We start from the raw sequence: 19,105 nt of genomic DNA on the forward strand, positions 1-19,105 counted from the left end.
TAGGGTTGCCATATTTCAAAAAGTAAAATTCCTGAGCTTTTTTTGGGAACAAACCCAAATTGTTGGGGAAGCCTTACGCTTTTGGAGAAAAAAATCGGCAAAATGGATGCCATTTTTACACCCAGAAACCAGAACATGTCAGGAATTTTCCTGACGTAGGGCAAGCCTAAGGATGCTGGAGTCCCATACGTCGGCTCAGAAGAATGAAGTTCCATTAGGTCCAACAGGACTTACTCCCAGATAAGGCCCCCAGATAGTGGTCCATGGATCATAGAATTGTAGATCTGTAGAGTTTAAAGGGACCCTAAGGATCATCTAGTCCAACCCCCTACAATGAAGAAATTTGTAGCTACGGGAATCGAACCTGCAACCTTGGCTTTCTCAGCACCACCCTCTTAACCAACCAACTGAACAATCTGCCGGAGGTCCACGAGCTTCATTCAGGTGGCCTGTGCGGTGTATCCGCATTACTGATTATATCGTTTTATTTATTAAACTTGTACACCGCCCTTCCTCCAAAGATGGAACCTAAAAACACAACATGAAAACACAAAATGCCTAACAAAATGCATAATAAAACACTTCCATTCCCACCCATATTTTAACGCTGAGCTTTAACTGCTTTCCTTCTGTTGCATTTTTTGTACCGTCTATGGAATTCGAAGTGTGACAGAAATAAATGAAAGGAGGCGCCATGGGAAAATTTTAAAACAACAAAAAACACAATTTTAAAACAACCAAAACCCAAACCAGGCACAGCCTAGGAAGGGCAGGGAGGGGGGAAGAAACCACCAAAACACCAATTCAAATGGGTCAGCCAAGCTCCCCTCAGCCGTTTTCAAACGGGGAAAGTTTGGGGATCCGCCTGCGCGCGGGACTGCGCTCCTCCAAACTGCGCACAGCGTTCCCAAGGCTGGCGCTTTAGCCCCGCGGAACGAGGATGCTCCCTGCCTCCTCCTCCCACCACTGCCCAACCTCGAAGGCATCCTTTTCGCTGCACTTCCCCGAGCTCCCGCCAGGGGTCAGCAGCCTCCCTTTCCCCCGCGCGCCGCCGAGGCGAGGCGACTGTCTAGGACTTCGAAAAAGAGGAAGGGGAGCCACCTCGACGGGCAAGCCGTTTGCTGAGCATGGCGGCGGCGGCGGCGGCGGCGGCAGAGACCGAAGGGAGCGCGAGGCGGAAGATGTCGCTGCGAAGGTGTGTGTGTGCGAGGCGGGGAGGAATGTCTCCTTGGCCTCTTTCCCCACTGCCCTCCTGCCCCAGAGTTATTAATATTAGGTTGGCTTGGGAGGCGGGAGGAAAGGGGGGGGGGAGTCCGACACACGCGTCCACACATTCACACGCGCACCCTGGAGGCGACGCGGGGCGCGCGCGCAAAGCCAGAGGGTTCCTCGCGGCGTTGAGAGAAACGTGTCTGGAAGGACCGGAAGGCGAGCAAAGTTAACAGCATAATATTTAAGGAGCGGCGTTATTGTTATTATTATTATTATTAGTAGTAGTAGTAGTGTGTGTATAATAAAATAAAATTTATCATTTACTATTATTATTATTATTATTATTATTATTATTATTATTATTATTATGTGGGGGCGGGGGCAATATGTTGTGATGTCCTTGCAGGCAGCGGATTGTAGTTTTCCAGAAGTTTTCTTCTGTGGAAGATAATCTGGGGCTAAATTAGCCTTCCTCTTAACTTTGGGGCAGGGCAACTTATTTTAAAAGGGATACCAGATAGCCCACGCCTTTCTCAATATGGATTTAAAAAACAACAACACCTTATTTGTTACATATTTATTAAATTTGTACATAGGCCTGGGCAATGTAACAATACATCGCCCAGGACAGTCAGAGCGTGATGGCATTTTCACCTGGCGGTAAGTATATCGCGTGTATAGGGCTTGCCTGTGCCTGGCTCTCTCTGCCACCAGTGCCTGGCATGTGGAGGGAAGACCCAAGCTGTATTGCCCTGGTCCCGCAAGGCCCTGGGGTGAAACCGCCGCTGTTTCTGAGGTGGTCTATGCTTAAACAATGTGTGATCTACGCTCAAACAATGCGTGATTTTTGTGTATTTTGACTTGTTCCATATCGAGTACAATAAAGTAGACAGCACTAACTAAGACACTTAAGTGATTAGCTGTGTAGGGCATAGAAACCCTGTCAGGAGAGAAAAAAAATGGCAGCCCCAAACCAAAGTCCCAGAGTTATTAGCTCACTGTTTCCTTTTGGCTGATCTGTAAACCATTTCCTCAAATTTACCGTGTTAAACTATAGCCTGGGTCAGTCTGACCTAGCTTTCAAATTTAATTTCTAAAAATGTTTTTGCGAGAAAAAGAGGGACAGCAGTTAAACCAGAAGTTGAGATGACTGTTCGTAAATAAGGTCATTGTGCTCTGCTGGGAGTATGTGAAGAACTTTGTGGATCATAGATACTTCTTGTGATCGGGCACATTCTCTCCCCAAAGGATTCATTTCAGAGCACACATGCTCCGATCAGACTTTCCCCCCACTAAAATAGGAACTCTGATATAAAATCACTGACTTTGCTATTAAGATGTTACCATCATCCATCATAGGGCAGGAAGATCACTTGCTAATGAATAGAAGAGGAGAAGTAAAAAGCAAGTGCAAGCTTGGTGTTGGGGAAATACTTGTCCAACCTTTTCAGAATAGTGGCAGCTCATTAGAGGAGCGTTAGTTCATGTTTTGTTGTTTCTGACTGAAGGCTCTGAGCTACTCATATTACTTGTGTCTGAATCCCAGAGCCTTTTGCTAGAAGCATATTGATACTACTTAATCCTTGTTATTGAGAGATGTTCTAGGCCACTAATATAAGATGGGTTCTTAAATACTATTTGTATGCAACAAAAACATTCTGGAGATATAGATAGATTAGATAGATAGATAGATAGATAGATAGATAGATATACACACACAGTGGTACCTTGGGTTAAGAACTTAATTCGTTCTGGAGGTCAATTCGTAACCTGAAACTGTTCTTAACCTGAGGTACCACTTTAGATAATGGGGCCTCCTGCTGCTGTCACCCAATTTCTGTTCTCATCCTGAAGCAAAGTTCTTAACCCAAGGTACTATTTCTGGGTTAGCGGAGTCTGTAACCTGAAGCGTCTGTAACCCAAGGTACCACTGTGTGTACACACACACACACACACACACACACACACACACTTACCAAATACATCTATTGCTTTTACTGCTTATTAGCATGAAGGGACGCTTTCTCAAAATGGTGTTTTAGCACTCACCCATGTTGTTCCAATGTAAAGATGTCCCTTCATTTTTCTCTCCTTTCAGTTGTGAAATCTGCAATACAGAAGAAGCAAAATACCGATGCCCCCGTTGTATGAAATACTCATGCAGGTAGATATAAACTGATGGGCATCCCTTGCTTATATTTTTCTTGTGTACTGAAAAGAGAGTGACAAGATTGCTTTGCTTTCTCTGTGTGCTTTCAGTTTGGCTTGTGTGAAGCAACATAAGACTGCATTCAGTTGTAATGGAGTAAGAGAAAAGACAGCATTCGTTTCCATAAATGAGTTCAGTGATTTAAATCTTCTAAGTGGTAAGAGAGTCTCTAAAAATCTCAATTGTTCTAAAGCTCCAGGGTGTTATTGCGATGGGTGGGTATGGAGGAGGCAGTGTTCTACACCTACAATGTTCTATACCTACCATTGCTGTATTTTTCGCTCCATAAGACACACTTTTTTCTTCCTAAAAAGTAAGGGGAAATCTCTGAGCGAATGTGTGGTCCCTGGAGCTGAATTGCCCAGGGGCAAAAAGCAGTGCATGCCTTCCCCCCCCTTTTTTTTGAAAGAGGGAAGTGGGTGTTGAAACAAAGCCGCTGATTGTTTGCCGGGGAGAGAGATAAGGGACGCTAGAGATAAAGGAGGCTGCCTGGGAGGGGGGAGGTAAAGACAGCAAACTTGCAAAGGGGGGAAACAGGAAAACTAAAGCAATAAGGAGAGAAATTAGAAGAAAAGGAGGAGCAAAAAACTTCTCCAGCTAAGGAAAAGACACTAAGGCAAACAAGAGGGAAGGGAGTGTTGAAAGGAAACAGCTGATCGGTGGGATCGGAAGAGAGATAAGGGACGCTAGCGGAGGCTGCCTGGGAGTAGGGAGGTAAAAGCCCGTGGATTCTCAGGATTTTTACATTGGGTTGCCCCAAATACACCATCAGATCACATGTCTGTGGCCACAGCATGAACCACAAAAATCATACATCCACTGTTTCGTTCAGAATATTTTTTTTCTTGTTTTCCTCCTCTAAAAACTAGGTGCGTCTTATGGAGCAAAAATACGGTATATAGTGTTGGAGTTTCCTATCTGCATTGCCAGCAGGCACAAGGCCTTGGGTGGCACTACTGAAGTAATAATGCAATCCTTAGTGTGTTTACATATAAATAAGTTGCTTTGAACTCAGGGTTTAGGACTGCAGCCTAAGTATAGCCACCATCAGCAAATGTATAGTTGCACAAAGCTGTTAAATGGCACATTAAATACAGCTTGTGGGGTGAATGAAAGAAAACAGGTCCTTCTGCTCCTTGCTACCCTACAAACTTTGTCCACCTTAGAGAAATCTGGCGCTGTATGAAGCAAGTGAGTAATGCACAGTAGGTAAGTACCGTATTTTTCGCTCTATAAGACGCACCAGACCACAAGACGCACCTAGTTTTTGGAGGAGGAAAACAAGAAAAAAAATATTCTGAATCTCAGAAGCCAGAACAGCAAGAGGGATCGCTGCGCAGTGAAAGCAGAAATCCCTCTTGCTGTTCTGGCTTTTGGGATAGCTGCGCAGGCTGCATTCGCTCCATAAGACACACACACATTTCCCCTTACTTTTTAGGAGGGAAAAAGTGAGTCTTATAGAGCAAAAAATATGGTAGTTACAGCACAGGCATTTATTTCATTTAAAACATTTTTGTCCTGCCTTGCTGCTTCAGATATGGTGGTTCACATTTTTAAAACCCCATCAATAATATCACATATTTAAGCTTTAGAAAGCACAGCAACCAAACGACAAATTTTTGATGCACACCCTCTCTTATTTGCTGTGAACTTATGCTAAAACCCATCACTTTCGTACGATCCCTTAAGAATCACATTGTAAAGGGTTTTGGGAGCTAATTTCATTTGAGCCTTTTCCCCGCTGCCCTTCTCAATTTCAGATTACCGGTTTCTGGAAGATGTGGGAAGAACAGCTGATGGCGCGGCTCGAGATGACACTTCACATAGACCAAAAAGCAATAAATTTGTAAGTCTTTCTAGCTACCTTGAGCATACTACAGAAAACAAATGTTCATTGCCTTTTTTAAAAACAAAAGGGTGGTATTAGAAACTTAAATGACAAATACCAGATGGGGGTGGAAGGAAGAATTTGATTCAGTCACAGTAGTTGCTTATTATCATTCAATCTGAGAAACATACTGAACCAGATTCAAAAAGTGATCCCTCTAATTGAAGGTTAATGTTTTAAAGAAATTTGTCAAAGAAAATCACTTAAGTACAAATTATACACAAATGTGTGTATTTAACACACACACACACCTCTGATGTGTGCAAAGGTTTGTGTTCATTTAAAAACCCACAAGAACAACAAAAATGATATCCAGCTGTTTTGAGCAGAGAAATGAGTGGGGAAAAGATTTAAGTGCCCCTTTCCCCCATTGCTTCTTCACTTTCAGTCACCCCTATTGGTGGCAGATTTTCCAAAAGCAAAGTAAAGAAACAAAACCTCATTAGCTCAGAGGATGCGTTTTTTAAAAACCCATCTCTTCTGAATTTTGTCATTTGTAAACGTAGCAATATTAATTGGTGACAGGGCTTAATTTTGTTTGTAGTCAGACAGTTTGGCTGCTTTTCTGTGTGTCAACATGCCCCCCCCCCCCGTAGTAGCCAAGGTGTTGTCCTCCAGATGTTACTGTATTTTAAGTGGTTGGAGAGATTGGCCAGATAGAATGGCATCTCAAGCCAGCTTTTGTAGAACATTGGCTTCTTCCATTCCGCCCCCTCCCCTGTCCACCTTGGTAAGTTACATTAACTTTAGTAGGGGTTTGGGAGACTGTTCACTTTCCATCTCTTGCCAAGCCTGCCTCCCCATCTGGATCTCTGCAGCTGCAAAGTAGCCCCAATGAAACCTCCTCTGGAGACTGGTCCAAAATGAGCTGTGCACCTGGGTTGGCCAAATATAGATGACCTGCGTCAGGGTTGACAAGGACAATTGTGCAGGTTTGGGGAGTGTGATACATACGGTACATCCATATACCCTCAAAGTGGAGGGCAGCCTTTGGGCATTATAATGTAATCTAATGGCATTATTCATTTAGTTCCTCTTGACACTTAAAGGTTGCAGTGTATGATACAATGATAGATTAAGTGTTGTTCACACTTAGTTTTCCTCCAGAGATAACACATTTAGTGAGTAATGGCACGCTAACAGCACTATCAAGATCATCTCAGTCTTGTGCTTTCAAAAACAGCACTAATAACTCTTTTTAATAGCAGTTTTAAAATATTTGTCCTTCAAGTCAGATTGAAAAGAATGCGAGGAACAAAACTACAGCATTTGCCTGTATTAGCGGGAACAAGATCCAATCCAGCTTATTACATTATGTCCTGACAGCTTGATAATGTCCAAATTTTATGGGTTGGATCAGGGAACTGAGTTTCATGGGTCTAAAAGAGCGCAGGAACAATTTTTGTAAAAACTTTCTTTACTCATTTAGAAGGAATGTGCCCACGTTTCTATCCCGTGAAACTGCAACGTGAAAGAATCTCATCTCAGCCTCTTGGTTGCTAGAGGGTTGGAACATTTTTATTTGTTTATTTTTATTTAACAGAACTTATATACCACTAGATTGGTATATGTGGCTTACATAAATATGAAACATTAAAATTATTGCTAAAGACAAGTCTTTAAAAATATGCAGAAGGTGATTAAAATATACAGTATCTGAAAAGAAATAGAACACATGTAACACATAAGCTTAGGTGTGTTCCTGGGTGCTTGTTTTTGCTTTAGCAAAATCACATTACTACTTAGCATTGTATTTGCAGTACATGATTTGCAGTACCATATCAGTATTGTAGCTGTTATAGAGTGCATATACTGTGCATTGTGGGATAGAGTTTTAGTTATTAATGGGCCCAAGTGTTGAATATAGTGAGTAATATTCAGGAACATTGCAGAACGTCTGCAACCTTTGACACCACAGAAAAGTGCTTTACTGTGCTTCCTGTAACCGTTTACTAATAAACATGGGCATATAAATTTCTGTTCCTCACATGAGAAATATGGGAGTGGGATTCAAAGGTGATGCCAGCGGAAAACATTTGCCCAGTTTAGAAATTGCCTATCTTCTCTGCCCACTCATCTGTGAGAGGGTGTCCCTGAGCCAAGGGGAGAAAAAGTATTTCCTCTCTCTCCCTCTCTCCATTTGGTCACACAGGTAGATTACTTTTTAGCACAAATACGCCTTGATGGGAAATGCCACTTGTTGAATTACTTCCTGCTGGGTTACTGTTAAGGAAGAGGAACCCTGCAAAGGAGGGAAATTGGCAACTCGCCACTCTCAACCTGGCTGAGAAGCATTTTGTACACCAATATACACTATAGAATTGTTGCTGGTAATAAAATCATAGCATATAGAATGTATATATGCATGCACACCTTAGCAAATGTCTTCAGAGTTGTGATGAGACCTGGAGGCTGTAATATGTGGTTGTTGGTATCTGAATTTAAAGCAGGAGGATCTCATATCATGGTCTGGATTATTAATGCAGAAGTAATAGTTTTTATTTTAGTTGTGTATAAAACCAATCAAACATCTTCTGAATCTTAAGGGGACAGCATGGGTGAAATTTGTTTTAGAGTTCTGATGTGTTATTTATACAGTAATACATAAATAGTTCTTCATCAAGTAATGACATTTATATGCTACGAAAAATGTACATTGATGGGCCTTTAAACTACAGCTTTAAGTATAATTATACTTTTAGTTACATCTTACCGAGACATAAATCCAAATGAAATTGATGGGATTTACTTCCAGCTATATATGTTTTATATTAAGCCATTAATGAGAGCAGCTACTTGTATAGCTTGTGAATTGCACTTTTGGTTATTTATCTGATCTCTGTAAAGAGTACTATACTAAAATAGTATAAATCAATAATAATGTTAACTCCTGGAAATTAAGCCCAATACCTATCTGAGCCAGGGGGGTTTAGGTCCTCATGTAAAAATTGTACTTGCCTCTCAATCAGCTCTTTAGCCACTGCTCTGTTTCATTGGCTGTGTTTGGATGTAATGCTAAACCACAGTTTATTATTTCAAGAACAAGCTGCATTGGGCCTTGGACTCAAACATTCCACCCTCTCTTCCTTTGGTATATCTGTAAGGAGGAGATCAGAAGTTTCCACTTCTGTTTTAAATTAACTACAAATATGCAAACCTAGATAAACAGTGGTTAATCTTAACTATGCTTTGTTGAAACAAGCCAGCTTTATAAACTGATTTGCATTTGGGTTGTTTCAGTAAACAATCATTACAGTAAGCTATGTTTCATCCATGTTCAGTTATCTCAACAAGCAACGGTAAATCAGAAACCAAAGCAGCAGTTTCCAAACTTCTCCTTATGGTCACAGCATGCAAGTGCAAAGGTTACTGCAGCTCATTCTTGTAACATTTAGTAAACCAGGGCTTAGGTAAAGGTAAAGGGACCCCTGACCATTAGGTCTGGTCGTGGCCGACTCTGGGGTTGCGGCGCTCATCTCGCTTTATTGGCCGAGGGAGCCAGCGTACAGCTTCCGGGTCATGTGGCCAGCATGACTAAGCCGCTTCTGGCGAACCAGAGCAGCGCACGGAAACGCCATTTACCTTCCCGCCGGAGCGGTACCTATTTATCTACTTGCACTTTGTGCTTTTGAACTGCTAGGTTGGCAGGAGCAGGGACCGAGCAACGGGAGCTCACCCCGTCATTGCATAAAAACAAGACCATTAGCCTGGACTTTGAAATTGTCAGTAATTATTTTTTCTGTCTTTTGAAACAATCAGGTGAATTTTTTGAGAAACCGAGCTCGAAGGTATGACATCTGCCTACGAACTTTGCCAATTGGATTCACAAAGAGACGAGAGAATTCTACGTTCTTTAACAACAAGTAAGTTTCTAGTTAATATTACTTCGGGATAATGTTATCAAAAATTGTCATTCTGAATAACTTGTGGCCCACCAAGATAAAGCTAGCCCGTCAGCCAGAAAGGGTGACTTGACCAGAAACTCAATGATACCTGTTTTTTGGTCAGGGTTTGCTAGGACTGCAAAAATAGGTTTGAACTGTGCTAAGTTGAAAAGTCCCAAGTTATACAGACCTGTTCTAAATGTCATTCTCATGCATTAAATTTAAGGCTATATGTCACAATTTAGTATTAAGCCCACTGAAATAAAAAGGCTTGTGTATGCTTAACTTTGTGCTTGATTTTAGCCCATGGTATTTTAAAGATTTTTTTCTTTAATTAATTCCTTTACTGTGTGCTAAACTTATGCCATGGCGATAGTTGGACAATAGGAACAATCCCTTGATGGATATTTAGGTTATATAAACAATATAGTTGACATTAATGCAATGTCTTCACCAAACAGTTTCCGTACATTCTAATGAATATTTGATGAAGCAAAATTTTGACGGAGGGAGTAGAAAATAACTTGCATTTCTTCTTTTTGGGAGAATATAGGGTAGGATTCACCTAAGTAACCCCATCAACCTAAGCCCGGGACAAAGACTTCTGCTTGCACAATGGGATTCCCCACCTTCTTTTTCTACTCCCTTGCAGTTGGCTCAGGGGGATGTCTGAAGAACCCTGCACTAACAGTGTGCCTGAGGAGGGGAGAGGGGGATCATTCCATCTGGCAAGCTGAAGTTCAACATTGAATTCCATCCCATAGTATTTCTGAACTACAATGCACATTTTAGGAAATACTGGGATTTTTCGAAAGGATGTGAATTGGGCAGCATGTTAATTGTCAAGTGAAATTAGAAATATACTTTCAGTAACCTAATTCACCTACAGTCCGTAGAGCATGAGACACTTAATCTCAGGGACGTGGGTTCAGATGTCCCTTACTTTGCAATATTTTTGTTTTGTTCTGTATGGGGCAGTCAAGACTTTTGGGACCTTTTAATGAATCCACTTGTGTTTCTGTTAGTGGTAGGTAGAGGCTTTTTGTTTACTAGTGACCAGGTACTTATGGGTCACTTGTTTATGTGTGTGGTTTATGCCAGAGGAATTGTTTTTTTTTCCTGGCAAACAGAAAGTCATCAGAAAACAATGATGGAAGGTGAGAAACCCTAGAGTAATACCTTTGAAGGAACACTAGAAAATCATATCTCATTGACAGATAGTGATGGAGGGGAAATGTGACGTTTCACTATAAACCAGTAGATGTCTCTCTTGCAGCATATTAGCAAACAGATTCTCCAACACTGATGTGCTTGCAAGGGGTAATTATGAAACCAGCCCAAATAGTTCTCTATTGAGCATGTATTTTCTGAACTAAGCAGCAAAGTATCACAGGAATTTGCAAAAAAGTTACCTAACACTTACGTCTAGGATATAAAAGGTAGTGCCTGTATTCAGCTTTGCAAAGCAAATGCAATTTTTCTTTCTTCCAAAAAATACAATGCTGCATCTTTTCTTCCTAGCAACGGGACTCAAATAATTATTAAGTCTGACAACCTTTTAGCTTGCAGCAATTTTACCCTAAGTAAATCCAGAAAGCCATTTGGCCAGTAATAATTTACAATGATGTGCATGTAACCACTTGGTATGTGCAGTTTTGTTGTTTTTTAATAAGCTACCCGCCCTTCCTGCAAGGAGTTCCCTGTTTCCTCCATCCCATTTTATCCTCACATCAACTCAGTGAGGTAGGTTAAGCTAAGAGATAATGACAGGCACAAGGTCACCTAATGAACTTCATGGATGAGGGGGGATTTGAACCTGGGTTTCTTTAACATTTTTTCCAGTGCTCTGCACTATAACACTCTACTATGTATGGTTCTGTTTGGGTCACCATTCCAAGGCGGGGGAAAATTGCAGGTGCCTGGCTGGTATTTGGGTAGCAAAAAACCCGGGAATATTCTTTCAGATGCAGAATGAGGTTCCAAAAACTGATGTTGACCCCTTAACATAAGACTGCCAAAAATATAAAATATTTCCAAGCCTTAGTTCGCGGTGGAGAACTGGAACCTGCCAGCATGCTAGATCCTTATGTTTCCAACCAGAGTGGGCCAATGTTGACAGGTGCGTAGGACTGCCAGCATGTCACCCACCCGGCATCATAATGTGATCAGGTAACTGACACCTGACACAGATCAAAGGAGCTAGTTGTAACCCCCAATCAGTTGACTGTCAATTAGACCAGCCTCCTTTGAAGATGCATTTTCAACTGCAGTCAGCTGATTGGCACTGGGAACAGGCTTTCAAAAAGGCTTACTTTAAATTTCATCCCTTGAACTGATTGTTGGTTAGGGGAAACTGCTTTGAAGTCCCTGCAGAGGGGGAAATGCTTCTTTTAAAAACTGCATTCCCCCTGTCCTGAAAGCTTGCAAAACACCTAGTGCAGTACGTCCAAAGCACCAAGTTCAGCTGATTGTCAGATGCTTGCAAGAACCTCTGGTGAGCTGGTTGGTAGTGCCTGCAAAGCCCCTTTGCATCCAAGACCTGCCCCTTCAGCTGTAGTGCACGTTGCCATGGCTTGGTCAAAATGGCATTGTGGGACAAGTGTGAAGGCCTGGTGGTCCTAGTTTGGCATGTGGGCCAGAGCCTCCCTGCCTTTTAGATTATATCACTCCCCAGCTGTATGGCATATAGACTAGGCAGATCAGATCAAGTTTTTGTCTAGAATTAAGCTTTGGGTACATTGAGATTTCTTGCATACACTTTGACCCATTTTTGTTCCGCCCCTTAACAAAAATAGATTTAGCTTGGCCACAAGCTGTAAACCAATATAATCATGGTCTCTGTTCATTTGGGTTTGTCCTCCAGTCAGCAGAATGCAGACAAAATACTATCAACAGCAGCCATTTAAAAACACACTCATTATGCTAACAGACCCATGTAGTGCAAATCAAGCAGTACAGGTGCAAAGCAGTCAGGGGAAACAAAACCATGTAAAGTGTAGCTTTAAAATGCATTATTCAGTGGTTGTCAAGCTATGATGTCTTGACACAGTGATGGTTGAACTCATGTTTCAGAATCCACATTAAGCTCCAAGGCCCGACGTGTAAAATTCATGTTGATGTAGATACATGTTAACAATACAGTTAAGACAGACTGTCAGAATTGTGTACTGCAATGCTATTTGTCTTCCATGTATTGAGAACAGTAATGTAGCTTTTCCATTCTGATCATAAAAATGAACTGAAAGAACAATAGCAGTCGCATGTCATGGTAAGCTGTAAACATTGGCTTACCATGCACAAGAAAATTGTGCTCGCTTCGTTCCTTTGAGCTTGTGCTGGGAGAAAGCAACCATGATCCCTAGCTTAATGTTATGTCCGAACAAGGGGTTTGTGATGTTTTCCATGGTCAGTAAGCCAAGACCAAACTTTATTGTGTCGTTGTTTGTTGAGAGTAATGGGAGCAAAGCAGCCCGTGATTAGTCCTTCAGATGCAACACTAAAGCAGATGGATTGAAGCAGGGAGCAGTTTGCTTGTGTGTAGTAGTAAGCCAAGGTTTATGTGCAAATGTAGCCAATATAGCAGACATTGTTTTCAATCAATGCAGAATCTTGAGAATTTTAAAATTGTTACATGTTTAGTCACCTTGGAATTATCCTTCTTGCAAATTTTAAATCTGCTGCATCATGCTTCAGCAAGAGGGCCTTCTGGCAGTTCCCTCAATGCAAGAAGCGAAGTTACAGGGAACTAGGCAGAGGGCCTTTTCGGTAGTGGCACCCGTCCTGTGGAACACCCTCCCATCAGATCTCAAAGAAATAAACAACTATTGGACTTTTAGAAGACATCTGAAGACAATGAAGGCAGCCCTGTTTAGGGAAGCTTTTAATATTTGATTAATTATTGTATTTTAATATTTTGTTGGAAGCAGCCCAGAGTGGCTGGCGAAACCCAGCCAGATGGGCAGGGTATAAGTAATAAATTATTAGTATTATTATTATTATGCACCTAGCAAGGTAGTTTTCCTGCTCTTGTGAGGCCTTTCTGGTAAGCCATTTGTGTACCATGAAAATGGACTTCAGTCAGTTCTAGGTGAATTGTCTTGTTATACAAATTATAGGGATCAAAAAATAGTTGAGCTTGCAGTAAAGTTAGCACAACTTTCTTGCTTATATATCAAATCTCTACTGGGTTGTTACTGATGCTTAGCTAAGCTTCAGTAAAACAGAGGCTCCTCTGGTGCCTTACGTGGTTTAGGACCTCAACTATGTCACACTGGCGCTTCAGTGGTTGGTGTGTCATAAAAGGCTCAGCATTCATGTACTTTAATGAGATTTCTAGGTGGGGGCGGGGGTTCACAGGAGACTATAATCACTTAATTAGTCTGGATCTGTGTTGTTTACAGAAGCTTATGAGACATATATAACACTGCAGGGACCTCATTTACTGAAAAGTGAATTAAGCCTGGCTGTACATGCATTAAGGTTCAGCAATGAATGCTGCTTCACCTTTGCAGACCTCCTCTAGTCCCCCCCCCCCATTTTACTGGTGCAGGACAAGCCATCTTGGAGGCTCTGTGAGAAAGGTGGGATATAAATTTCTTTAAGTTTAAGGTCTGTATTAAAGCAGCAATTGGGTCGTTTGAAAATGCTATTGCATATCCCGTTTCTCATTTCCCCTCCTTAATGTCTAGTTCTGAACAGAATGAAGTAATGCACTTACGTATAATTATGTTTGGGTAGTAGCTATTGCCCTCCCATGCCTGTGGCTCCACCGTTGCTCTTAACATACCTCAGCGTTATTTTTTTGCAGCCTTGTGGACAGACCCCCTCAAGGACTCATGATTAGACTGGCTAAAAAACAGAAGCTTAGCATGTGGTGGCCCCTATCCAGTGGACAAACAAGTAACCACTAGTTAAAGAAGAATAAACCTTTTCATAATTACTTTGGCTTAATTTTGTCCCACTTGACATCCATGTCAATGCAACAAGTGGTTTATATAACTTGTGGTTAATGTTTCCAAAACCTTAGCCCATTTTTCTTTCTCATAACTTGCCTTTTGATTACTCTTACCTTAAAAAAAAAAGGAAAGAGCTACAGCTAAGCGTGTTATGTGATCTTGTGAATTCTAGTAAACTAATTCAGATTAAATTTCCTACATTCATGGCAGTGAGATTTCTCAGGGGTAAGGGAGAATGGGGCATTGGACATGAAAACAAATAGCCTCAGGAAATCCACTTTCAGCTGCCATTTATTCTGTAATCGAGTGGATCCCTTGTACAGCAAGGGTGGCTATCCTGTGGACCTCAAAATCCCATCGTTGGACTGCAAATCCCATCCAGAATATGTTTTACAGCATACTCGTTTTTTGCCTGGTCACCTTCTAAAACATGGCATCTTCACGCTAGCGAAACTTGCATCTTGCTTTCTGTGTAAATATCACAAAGTGCTTTGCTCGTTACTAGACTGATCAATCCAACAATATCTCAAGTGAATATTTAATTGTACATAGCAACAGATTTGTCTACTGTTTTGCTACTGTGCATGTTTCTGTAGCAAGTTGGACTCAGCTGAATGTTTTATCTGCCCAATAGACAAAGTAACTTTGCTATGGCAACAGTGCATTGTTTCCAGTCACTGATATCAGAGTCTCTTAAACTTGATACTTGTATTTATATATATATATAGCCTTGTATAATAAAAGAAGTATTATCACATCTTAAATATCAGGGAAGCAGCAGTTCATACATTTTAAGCTATACAGAATGTAAAGGCACCATTGTGCTTTGAATGAAGCAGTAGTCATTAGTTCTGTTCAGTGTTGGGTTGAATTGATTTGTATAAACAACCCAAGGTGGAAGTGATTTTAAGAAGTTTGTTACCTGCATAAGTGATCATGTGATCAATCCTTTCGTGATGATATTGATCTGCCTTTTCCTACCACCTTGTTTATTTTGGACTCTCTGCCACAGAGCTCAGGCAATTGCATTTGTGATTAATAGTTTACATAATGAAGTGTTAATAGTTCTCGCTGGTTTCGTTTCAGGGAACAAAAGTTCTACTGGCACTTGAAGCTTCTATTTCCTCATAGTCATGCTAAATTCACAGAAAAAAGGTATCCAAATGTTTTTGTTAGCCTTTGCTTACCATGAAATGTAAACAACTACCGTTGTATTGTATCACAGCTTGTTCTGCTTTTTGTTTCATAAAAATGATTATTGCAGCCTTCTTGGCTAAACAATAAACTGAATTCATAGCATAAAATTTAAATCTTGTTTTTAAAATACTGTTTCTGTGGTTTGGTTTAAAACCTATTGTTTTAAAATGTCCATCTTTACCACTGAGAGGTGTAACTGATCTGTTATAAAACTGAATGTGTTCCATAGTTTTTAGGTTTTATTTATCCATTCACCATGCAGTCAAGGGCGGGTCCGATCATTATATTTTGCTGACCCTGTTGCAACACATAGATGTTTCTTGAATTATTACCATCCGTTTTGTATCTTGCTTGGTGACTACCATTGCTCAGTTAGGCACTCTCCCAGCTATAGTTTCTTATCTAGAAAAGGTGGGAGAAAGCTTGTCTTCCCATAGAACAGATTGAAAGATGTGGAAGATTTCTTTAAAATTAAAGCACCAGCTCATCTCTGTGTTATGGAAATGAGACATTTAGAACAGGAAAACCTTTCCCCAAAGGCCCTTGGTATTCTTGGACCAGTGTCAGAGAAGTCAGGTACTCTTTTCTTCTTGAATGTGCTCTTGTGCTATAGCCTTTTCCACAGCTCTGACACTGGGGCTTATATAACTACAGTTTCACACATGTTAACCTGATTATTCTAGTTCTTGCCAGTATTAAGCTTCGTGATTGATACACTTTTGTCTTTTTGTGTAAAGGGTCGCAGATGATAAGCCACTGTATGACATTCTAAAGCGGTATGTTGATCCTCAAGAGTCTGATCCTGTCATTCATCAAAGGTACGTGCTTCTAAATATTTAGCATTCTAACGTTCTGTTGAGATACAAATCAGTCATTAAAGCATATTGGGCAGTCTTGTGATGCATTGTGGCTTACACTCAACAAGCACATTACTTGGTCTGGTTTGTTTTGAATGAAACAGATTTCTTGTTACGTGGCAAGGTTTATCTAATGTTACGCCTTTCATTTCAGATTAAAAACCTATGCAATGTCCCCTCAGTCAGACATACGAATTTTAATGAAAGTGGAAAACAGACCACAAAACTCCATCAGGTAAGAGATTTAGTTTTGTTTTACAAAGCAGCAAACTCTGTATCTCCATATACCTTTTGAGTAGTAAGGCAGCTATAAAATGGCCAGCTTAGAAGAATGTGGAGCGAAATGTTGTCCCTTAGGTCCAAAACACAAGACATGCATGGAAGAACGCAGTTACTTTCTTTTCACTTGTGGTACTTTATGGACGCGAGTGGCACTGTGGGTTAAACCACAGAGCCTAGGGCTTGCTGATCAGAAGGTCGGCGGTTCGAATCCCCGTGACAGGGTGAGCTCCCGTTGCTCGGTCCCAGCTCTTGCCAACATAGCAGTTCGAAAGCACATCAAAGTGCAAGTAGATAAATAGGTACCGCTCCGGCGGGAAGGTAAACAGCGTTTCTGTGCGCTGCTCTGGTTCGCCAGAAGCAGCTTAGTCATGCTGGCCACATGACCTGGAAGCTGTACGCCGGCTCCCTCAGCCAATAAAACGAGATGAACGCCGCAACCCCAGAGTCGGCCACGACTGGACCTGATGGTCAGGGGTCCCTTTACCTTTACCTTTACTTTAGGGGAGAGCTGCTGCTCAGTGATGCAGCACATGTTTTGTGTGTGAAAGAGCCCACATTCCTTCCTTAGCATCTCCAGGTAGGACTGGGGGTAAGACCACTGTCCGAACCCAAGGAGAGCCACTGTGGTAGATGTAGACCGAGAATGGGGAGTCTGCACCGCAATCCTGTATCACCCACTACAGCACCAGCCCACTCAGTGGCTTTTAGTCCTTTTCAGTCCAAGCAGGTTTCCAGTCCTACCTTTCTTTCTTGCTCTGGGTTTGGCGACAAAGAGAAATCCACAGATCTACCTGCTTAACAGCATCCACAAAGGAAGTCCATAAATAGACTCGTCCACCTCAGAAACAACAGATGCAGCACGGGAGCTGAACTAATTAAGCCCCAGGCAAAAGAGAGGGTGGAATGTGAAAAGGAGAAGAAAGACTGGGATTGTAAATTGCTCAGAGAGGTTAGGAAATGGTTATATAGTCTTGCCCTTACTTTAGAGTAAGTTCCATTGAAAGCATTAGGATCTGCTTCTGCGTAATCATGACTGGCTCCAGTTCTGTGAGGGTATCTGAATTGTGTGTTACTCAGAATTCCAAAAAATATAATATCTGAAATGCCAATAATACAATCATATTCTACAAATCAGATATAGGTGTTCAGGGTGATAACAGCTAGGTATCAGTAAAGAAATACTATGGCGTAAAAAAATGACAACAGGCTTGCTAAATATTCTAAATTCTAGACTCTGAGTAGGATGCAAAAGCCAATGATCAAAATCTGGATAAATCTCTAAAACAAATTTGCCATCTGGTAATGCAGTAGGTGATTTTATTCTTTTATTCTTTTTTCTGTTGTTTTGGGGGGCAGTCAGTTCCAAGTGAGGCTTAGCTGATGCATACTGAATGGGTTTTTTTGCAGTTCATTGCGTTCCTTTTAGAAATATCTGTTTGTCCTCTTCAGAATAAATTAATAACTTTGTCTAGTGCTTTATGTTTGGGATGCCTTCAGAATGACTTCATGCAGTAGGGGATATTGCTTTTTCCAGTAAAGGAAGGAAAGAAACTGCTGCCAAATTATACAATCTGGTTAGGGAAGTTCACCTTCTCCTTTTCCCAGGAGAGTGGTCAGACAAGTCTTTGTAATCAAAGAAGTTGATATTAATTAACAAAATGAGTGTTTGAGATACTTAATTAATTATTTTAATTCAAAGTATAACACTACCCTGGTGATAATTCATGAATGACTGGTATGGCTTTCTGGCACTTAACTGTGACAAAGTTTTATTGCAGGACAACTTTTCTCTCGAGCTATTTCTCATAGAAAGCCAGCATTACCTGGTTAGGTGTGTCTCGAGAGTACAGTTAAGTCTGGTTAATATCAGTGCAGATGTTAAACCATGTGGCCTGTGCTAGATCTTTAAACAGTTGACTAGCATGACACCTGCGCTAGCCATTAATGATATATATTTTTTCTTTTGTGAAGAGTCTCTGCTTTATGTTCTTAGGACCTAAACATTGTTCTAGGGTTTTGCTCCTTGTATGGTGGGGACCCCATCAATTGACTGCTGGTTTAGTGCTGTAATTCTGCGGATCCCATTGTAGTAGACTCCAGCCTGAAAGCTAGTATTGGAGCATATGGGAATTCAGTGGGTGTAACTTCACTGGTAGAAGGCATACATCAGCAGAATAGGGAAGGAAGCAATTTTCAGCCATTCATCTTCTCTTCTGCAGCCTTCCTCAGGACGGTTCCCTAACCCTTCAGTGCAGAGGCTCCATGGAGGAAGAGAGGTTGCTGAAAAGTGTCTCTTTGTCCATTCTGCTGATAGATGTTTTTCATCAGCAGAGCAACACCCATTAAATTCCACCTTACATATTTTTCTTTTGCTACAGAATCTACTTCGATGGTTGCATATCGAAAGCACTAATTTGCCTGGATCACACATAATGCTAAACCATGTTTTTAGCACTGTTTTAGCAGGCTTGAACAAGTCTGGCCCAAGTGAAGCTGTGGGCTTATGCATATCCTCCTCCTGCTCCTATTGCACTGAATTTAATTTTTATGAATCTGGTCTTAACATTATACAGTGGTACCTCGGTTTAAGAACAGTCCTGTTTACGAACGATTCAGTTTAC

At 41.3% G+C, this 19,105-nt stretch overlaps 1 protein-coding gene across 1 annotated transcript in view; it reads left to right on the forward strand.

The window, feature by feature from the left end:
• Window positions 1–1,066: 1,066 nt before the first annotated feature.
• Window positions 1,067–19,105, forward strand: part of ZNHIT6 (zinc finger HIT-type containing 6) — a 37,863-nt gene continuing 19,824 nt past the window's right edge. The window contains exons 1-8 of the mRNA XM_053391868.1: window positions 1,067–1,195; window positions 3,311–3,376; window positions 3,472–3,578; window positions 5,182–5,267; window positions 9,069–9,172; window positions 15,235–15,303; window positions 16,083–16,163; window positions 16,357–16,437. Coding sequence (XP_053247843.1) covers window positions 1,128–1,195; window positions 3,311–3,376; window positions 3,472–3,578; window positions 5,182–5,267; window positions 9,069–9,172; window positions 15,235–15,303; window positions 16,083–16,163; window positions 16,357–16,437 — 662 coding nt within the window. The 5' untranslated portion in view covers window positions 1,067–1,127. The remainder of the gene's footprint in view (window positions 1,196–3,310; window positions 3,377–3,471; window positions 3,579–5,181; window positions 5,268–9,068; window positions 9,173–15,234; window positions 15,304–16,082; window positions 16,164–16,356; window positions 16,438–19,105) is intronic.

This window comes from Podarcis raffonei, chromosome 6 (assembly GCF_027172205.1).
Source record: "Podarcis raffonei isolate rPodRaf1 chromosome 6, rPodRaf1.pri, whole genome shotgun sequence".
NCBI lineage: Eukaryota > Metazoa > Chordata > Lepidosauria > Squamata > Lacertidae > Podarcis > Podarcis raffonei.